General features: G+C 36.3%; 1 protein-coding gene across 1 annotated transcript; it reads right to left on the bottom strand.

Moving 5' to 3' along the window:
- Positions 1-567: 567 nt before the first annotated feature.
- Positions 568-4,938, bottom strand: LOC112783380 (uncharacterized). Its single transcript, XM_025826313.3, has 6 exons — positions 4,406-4,938; positions 4,126-4,268; positions 3,347-3,490; positions 2,080-2,265; positions 1,850-1,974; positions 568-1,302 (listed from the first exon to the last, which is right to left on the bottom strand). The coding sequence occupies exons 1-6, from the start codon at positions 4,611-4,613 to the stop codon at positions 1,077-1,079; spliced, it is 1,032 nt and encodes a 343-aa protein (XP_025682098.1). The 5' UTR covers positions 4,614-4,938; the 3' UTR covers positions 568-1,076.
- Positions 4,939-8,431: the final 3,493 nt, after the last annotated feature.

Here is an 8,431-nt window from a genome sequence, read left to right as displayed (position 1 = left end):
AATTGGAAATTTACATTTATTGTCTAGTTATGCAAAAAATGGTACAAATTTGTAGTACTTAAAACAAGATTGGTAATCCATATATGCCTCTTAATATATTGAATGCGTCAAGTATTGAAAAGGAATCTTTTAGTATTATGTGGGTGAGTGTGTAATGTGGACGTATTGTGATACTTAGAATTGGAGTTTGTCCAATCCATCTGACAGGACAAAAAAAAAAGATTGGTTGCACTCCAAGGCCAGAAGACCTGTTCTAATGGCATCTATGTGCCTTGTGGAAGTGCACCCGAGTACCCAGTTCGAATCTTAGCTGTGACTAGAAAACTCTTATAATAGAATTCATGGAAAGGGGAGGGTTTGTTAAGGGTGTAACTTGACAAAAAAAAATTGATTAAATTTTTTTCTTAAAAAACATGGGATTTCTGATATTTAATTTCTAGAAGTGTTTGTAACACCCCACATTTGATGTCAATTAGGTACATATTTCATTGAGAACTTTTAAAAGATGCAGTGATAAAGATCCAAACAAAGAGGGAGAGAAGTTGGGTTGAGGCCTGAGGGTACAAATACTACAAAACAATATTGTTTATTGCCCGATGCAAAAGTCACTTCGAGAAGCTACTAAGAATGAGTAAGAATGAGTTAACAGTGAACTTGAGTAATATAATTTAAATCCAAAAATATTATTTGTACACCAAAATCAACCAAAAAAATTAGCCACTATATATATAAATATATGTGTTATTTAATTTATTTTCAATGCGTATTTTGTATTTAACATGTATTTTTATACTAGTGGCTCATTTTGTTAGCTGATTTTAGTGTTCACATAGCATGATTGTTTAAATCCTGTGCTCAAACCTCAGTGCCATATAAAGAAATTAGTGTGCATAAATTCTGAGGATCACACGGGGAAAATGGTCATTTACACAAGGGGATGTTATGTACTTTAGAGAGAATGTGTGCTACTGCTTCTTTCATCAGATCTATAAGTGGACACTGGACAGTAATGGCAGCACAAGAAGTTTTCTTTCTAAATCTTCACTGCAATGAGCATGCCTAACCGCAGTGTAACTTCAAGGAGAGAACTTCGAGATCAACTTGTCAACATGGATAATGATATCATCTATTCGTGGACGAACGGTGGCCTGAGGCTGAAGCATCCAAGTCACAAACTGATGCAGCGCCTCTGGATACGGAGGCTTAGGTCCAGCTGGCCATTTCACCTGAGCATTTACAACAGCCAGTTGCAGGCTCCCGCCGGACTCGCCAAGTGCATATTCAAATGGAGATACCCCATACCTGCAAGATATCCCAGCCATTTCATCAAAAAGCCGCAATCAAACTTATAGCACTAGAAAAGAAGATAAAACACAAACCAAGCTAGTGCCATGTTTATAGGGGAGGTCAGGTCAGTGTCACATGTTGCAAAATATATGGATTCCGAGTGTCATGTAACCTATATCTTATGGAGGTTGGTGTATACTTTTATAAACGAAGGGGTGTTCTCCGTGTATAATATTATATAACCTCGTAGTAGAGATTATTTACCATGAACAAAATGACCAAACTAAGGCTATTGCATTGTCACAAATCACAATCTACCTTTATTGAAACGAGGAATGCTAGAGGACCATCAGAATTTATTGTCTTTGGCCATCAATTAGCTATCAATGTTTAAAAGTATGAGATAAAGTATGTTATTGGATTACTAGACTAAAGAAATTGAGTTGATGGCTAAGTGATGGCCAAAAACAATAAATTCTGATGGCCCCTTAGAATTTCTCTATTGAAAATGCACAACATACAAATGAACAGAATCGCCAAAAAAAAAAGGTCTGATCCTCACATAATCGCGTACAGTGTGCATCCAAGTGACCAAATATCAGTCCTCTCGTCAATATCAGCTTGGCTTGGGCAATCCCACAGCTCAGGAGCTCGGTAAGGGGCAGAGCAGTGTTCAGCCGCCCACTCCTACACAGGAAGTAGCAATCAGCAAGACAGAAAGCATGCTAGGACATTAACGTAAAACACAATTAACTTTTGTTGACGGAAAAAAAGGGAAAGAGAAAGAAGCACCTGCAACTGCAAAGCCTCTGATCGGGAGCGAATTTGCTTCCTGGCAGGTCGAGCACTGCCAAAATCCATCAGTATGGCAAGTGGCGGTTGGCCTTTTCTATGTGTTATGAGAACATTGCCTGGTTTGACATCATTATGTGCATATGGAGGATCTAAACCATGCATATGCTTGAGTCCTGCACAAAGCTGTTGGATTGATTTTACAGGGTCAAAAGCATAGTTATTTAACTTGCCCCAGCCATGAAATTGACCAAGGCACTGTGAACCAGTGGGTCACTTGTCAAAGCACTTGAACTAGAGTTAATAAAGTACTCCCTCTGGTCATAATGTCCAGTTATAATTGTGTTCATGCTTGCGGAAATATGATTAGAACATCTTGATTTTAGATAAACTCAACTGATTATACAAAATTAGCTTTATTAACTCTTCTTTAGTACTTATTTTCTCTTTCTACTAATCACACTTTCTCTCTCCTTTCTTTAATAGCATTTGTACCGAAAAGTTATATTAATGTTACCTAGCTTTTATAAATGGACACTTATTTAGACCAAATAAAGTTTTAGAAACAAACAGTTATTTGGGACAGCAGGGAGTAAATATATAAAAATTCAATTTAATAAATACACAAACATAAATAATTGACCCCAACAAAAGAGAAAAAAAAATGGATACTATGCAACAATAACAAGTTTGGCTCAAGTTGTAGTTGTCTATGCCAACTCTGTAAAATGTAATACGTTCAAGTCCACTTAGTGGAACTTCTCAATTTATGCAAAGATTTCTATGGTGCAAGGTTCATGAGTTGCTTCGCTAACTGGTTTAACTTTGACCAGCCGGTTCACACTGGTTTTCACCAGATCTGGCCAAAATTATCCAAGCTGAATGCTTATCTGATCCAAGCCAAGCACCAGACCAGACAAGCCAGAAATTCACTGGTTTCCTGTCCAAACAACTGGTCCAATCCAGGCTTTTTATAAGTGATTAAAAGGATTATAAAGAATTTAAACAGCTGTGGTCAATTAGGAGCAATGATACCTAAAGAACATTAAGAGTAGATATCAAAAGAGGATACAATAGACATCAAACTGAGGCCCCATCTCAGCCATTTAATCACAATATACTCCACAAATCTCCACATCATATTAAAATATAAACAAGTGATCATGAATTGAAAATCTTGGGTTGCAACAAGCAACAATTTATTCACTTAAACTCCACTACTTTCTTTCAGAATAAGGTAATAAGACAATAAAGTGGTTCTCTTTACCTGACTAAATATTTGAAGAACATCTGTGGTAGAATAGAACTCCTTCTTGGCTTTCATTGTATTAGCATTGTCAAACAATGTTCCATCCAAATGAACAGGAAATAGCAAGTAAGCTTCATGGGTCCAAGATGTCTCTTGAGTAGGCTGCCAGCAAAAAGCACATTTACTTAATCCACAACTAAAAGCATAGAGACATGTCAAGGAACAAAATAAACCCAAAAACAGAGAAATGCAGAGAAAAAAGTTACAAATTCCCAAGAAAAGAATATTAATATTAATATTACTATATTTTCTTTTTTACCCAAGCTAGAAAGTATTCTGAAATAATCCCAAAGACTAATATCGTATCTAAATTCCAAAACAATTTCTTCAGGTGGAAACCATGCGATGTGTGATGTGACCTTCACGGGCATCTCTTTACACTCCAAATTTTCGGTCTCTTTTGTAAATCATAATTGCATAAACAATTCACATGTATTGGAAATATCTTCAGCCGACAGAGCACAATTTATACTTGCAGATTGTACATTGACACTAACAAAATTTCATATGTTGGGTTACAACTTATAAGTTACCCAAAAAGTCTTCGTTGGAAAAGCCAGAATCAAGAAATAATACAAGCACATCATTCATCATACGGTCATTCTAGACTTCTAAGGTTACACTCTTGATTCATGTCTCTTAGTGACTTGGAAGTTGGAACCTCTACATTCTTAGCTGATACGCTAAATCTAAATTCTAGGACATGGAAATAAGAGTTAGTAGCAATCACTAGTTACCTTTACTGAAATGACTGCATGGTCAAGAAGTGGAAGCAGATTCGGATGACTGAAAAGAGAAGAAACACGGATCTCTTCCTTCACCAATGCCAATTGCTCACTATTCTGAATAAGAACCTTTTTCATTGCATAAGTTCCATCACCTGTGGAGAAAGAAAGAGCATACATACGATAGAAGATCCTCTTTTCATTATCATCAGAATTAAGATAACATTTCAGATCCAAGCAAGGCAGATAAGCAAAGAGTAAATCGAGTGGGTAAAATTGGAAATCGGCAAACCGGAGAGAAGAGAGGGATTCTTGAGCTTGTTGGCGAGGCCAGTGAGAGAAGAAGAGTCAGCGGGAACTTCTTTGACCAAGTAAACGTAGGCGAATCCACCTTCGCCGAGCTGCCGGACGACGCGGAAGCGATTCTCGTTGATCCAAACGTCGGCTCCGCCGCTAACGGCGTCGTATAAGGCGTTCAGACCAGAGAAGGAGCACCCCATCTCACTCGAATCACTCTTCGCATGCAGTGAGTGTTGTTCTGTTTTTGTTTTAAGATCGTGTTTGGAAGAGGCAAGTGATTTCTGATTCTGATTGCACGTTAATTGAACTCTACGTCTCTACGCAAATCAGAAATCGTGTGTTTGTTAAAACTTAAAACTTAAAAAGGAGAATGGCATTTGTAATAATCTTAAAAGAGTAACGAAAAATTTTCATTTTGTAAGGAAATCGTTTCAGGTATATAAGAATTAAGAATGAAGCCTATTTCAATCTAAGTATTTTGCTACTTGAATTAGAAAACTTTTATCTCCTTCCCTCTCACTTTTTTTATTTGTAAAATATATTGAATATCGTTTTTAACAATTTATTATGATAAAAAAATCTTATTAAATTAAATAAATTTATTATATTTAGTTCAGCTTAACTCATATTTATTAATATATTATTACATGTGAAATGTTGAATTAAGTTTTAAAGTGGTCTCTGAAGTTGCACTTAAACTTTAAAATGATTCTTAAAGTTAATAGTTATTTAATTTTGCCCTTAAACTTGCGCTCCAGGACTCATACTGATTCATAAGGCGCTTTCTGTTCATTGAAACACTAAAAACAACGTCATTTTGTATTTATTAAAAAGAAAAAAGAAAAGAAGAAAAACATGCTCTTCTTCCCCTTCCCCAATTCGAGGTCCTTCCCCTTCTCCTTCTCTTTCTCTAACCTGAGGTCCTTTCCTTTCTCCCTCCCCCTCCTTCTCTCCCTTCCTCTTCCCTTTCTCCTTCTCCAACCTGAGGCCCTTCTCCTTCTCCTTCCCCTTCCCCTCCCCTTCTCTAACCCGAGGCTTCTGCCACCACCTCTCGTCGGCTTCCGTCACGGCGCCACGTTACTCATCCCTTTCCCAATCTAGTCTCTCGTCTCTGTCTTTTCTCTTGTATGGGTTCTTTTTTTTTTCAATTTTTTTTATTGTATGGTTTTTTTCTCTGGCATTTGTTTTTAACCCTATTTTTGTAGTCCCTTTCTTGCTTTACTGGAATCTTTATTTCATTAGTTCACTACATAAAGTCCATGTAATTTGAAAGCATATATAATGTCTCTATGCATTTGTTATTCTGTACGGAGTGTATGAAGAAAAACAAAATAAGGTAATGGAGGAATTAATTTTGGGATTAGGGAGACAGGGGGAGACAGAGAAGAGACGAGAGAAGAAGGAGAGGCAGAAAGAGATAGAGAGGAGACAAGAGTTTAAGAGATTAGGTTGGGAAGGGGGGCATGCGGCGGGCGCGGCGCCGTGACGGAGGCCGGCGAAAAGCGGCAACAGAGAGAAAGGGGAAGAGAAGGGGAAGGGGCTCGGGTTAGGGAAGGAAAAGGGGAGGCTCAGTTTTTTTTTAATAAATATAAAACGACGACGTTTTAATGTTCCGATGAATGGAAAGCACATTAGGGACTAGTATGAGTCTCAGAGTGCAAGTTCAAGGATAAAATTGAGTAACTATTAACTTTAAGGACCACTTTGAGGCTTGAGTACAACTTCAAGGACTAATTTGAGACTTAACTCATGAAATGTCTAATGATACTAAATAATTTTGTTATGTATGTTATTAGTCAATAATACAAAAAATGATAAAAAAAAATTATTACAAATATCTAACAGAATCCGATAATATCTTTTAGAGCTAAGTCTTAAAGTAGTCTCTGAAATTGTACTCGAGGCTCAAAGTGGTTCCTAAAGTTAATAGTTACTTAATTATGTCCTCGAACTTGCACTCCGGGACTCATAGTAATCACTCAGACAGTTTTCGTCAGTTAGGCCCATCAGAAAGCACATATGAGATCGTTGACACGCTTGGGCTATCTGATGTGGAAGAGAAAAGATTTTGGTGGCCATTTGGTCCCTGAATCATTTTGAAAAACTTTAATCTCTAAATTTGGTGAAATTCAGTGACATTGGTCTTTTCTCTTCTCTCCTTCTCTGCCACGATCTGCACCACCATCAAAAACTTCACCTCCACCTCAACCATACGTGCTGCCTTTGGCAAATTTTTCATCCCCAAGTCCCGCATCAGTGCCGCCACCAAAATATTCAATGCATAGTAGATGAAATCTTATAATATGCTTGTTTTCTTGTTGAAGACCAGTATAGCAATTATGTGATTCAGGTTGGTCATGCACTTTAAGGCAATTATAACTTACTCTTGTCCCCTTTAAAATATTTTTTATTTTCTAATTCATCTTTTGATGTTTAATTTATAAAGATAGAACTCTTTCTTTTAATTTTTGGATTAGTTATTTTTCAGCTAATATTGTCTTTCAGCATTGCATTACAGTATGATTTTTTTTCTTCTGTAGCTTATGCTGTATCTGAGGTCTATTACCTTATTAAAATTTTTTCTCATATTTTGGACTCTATATTGTAGACAGGTTTGATTTTTTTTTTTTTTACTCCAATTATGAATCTGTTGATGCACATCTCCAATTTCTGCTTTGATTAGTGTTAGTTATATATTCAAGTCTTGCACCTGAGTGGAGAGATTATTTTTGTTACTAACGCGAGACAATAAATCTCTAGTTATCTGATCCATGTATTCATCCCTTTTGACTTTCTTTTTCTACCTCTATTTAGTGTCTTTCCCTTTTTTTTATTTGAATCAAATGCTTGAATTGAAATTGCAGCATGTTATGGAGAAAGGAACACCACATGAAAGGAGTCAAATTTTAAGTAAGTTTATTGGGAGTATTATGCAACTGGGTAAGCATAAGTATAGATATTAATATTATTGAGAAGTGTTGGGAACATGGTAATGAGATTGAGCGAGATGCTTTGCTTGAAGATTATAGGTTATGTGGCTGAGAATGTTCTAGTCTATTATACGAAGAGATGGGGAGGGGTGAGGAGGAATTTATGGTGTGCAATACTGTAAGCTTGTAAAGTTCCTATGAAGATAGAGAGGACAAGGTTTGCAGAATAGATGCGACGAAAAGAGAAGAGAAGAACTGCATTTATTGAATCAAATTTAGGGATTAGGGTTTTTCAAATTGATTTAGAGACCAAATTGCCTCAAATACCTTTTCTCTTCCACATCAGATAGCCGTTGGGCTTGCCAGTGTGTCAGGACTGATGCCACATGTGCTTTTCGATGGGGCCTAGCTAACGGAAACTGTTCGAGGGATTACTTTGAGTCCCAAAGTGCAAGTTCAAGGATATAATTAAGTAATTATTAATTTCAAAGACCACTTTAAACCTCGAATGCAACTTCAAATACCATTTTGAGGCTTAACTCTACTTTTTATTACAAAGGTATTTTCTAATAGATATTAATTACTTGGTAATTTTTTTGTGTTGAAGTATTTGATAGCATTATTCTTATTTATTTGGCATAGGTATCAACTATGTGATGATGATGATGTAAACTTAGTCAGGAGATGGCATAATTATTTTTCCAGAATTCATGTTTTAGAATTATTTATTTTTTTGGTTGATTTGTGTGAGGAGGATTCTTTAGAAGTTGGTGATGATACCAGTCAGGTGGAACTATGAGAAAGAACATTATAAGATTAATAGTTGATCTAAACATGTCACTTAAGGACAGTAATGATGGGTCAAATCATGAATATCCAAATATATCGCCAAAGGACATATGGCAAGTAGATGTTGAAAGTCACGAGGATCTATAATTAGAAACCCAATTATCGATCCATATCAAGTTAACCCTGTATCCAATTGTTAGAAGGTAGAAACTAAACCAGTTGATATACTTGATGATGATGAGGAGGAGGATGTTGAAATGAACTATTTCACAGACTCACAATTTACACTGATTCAGATT

The sequence above is a fragment of the Arachis hypogaea genome, chromosome 20 (genome assembly GCF_003086295.3).
Source record: "Arachis hypogaea cultivar Tifrunner chromosome 20, arahy.Tifrunner.gnm2.J5K5, whole genome shotgun sequence".
Classification (NCBI taxonomy): Eukaryota; Viridiplantae; Streptophyta; class Magnoliopsida; order Fabales; family Fabaceae; genus Arachis; species Arachis hypogaea.
The sequence above is the reverse complement of the archived record's forward strand: the minus strand, read 5'-3'. Positions and strand labels throughout refer to the sequence as shown.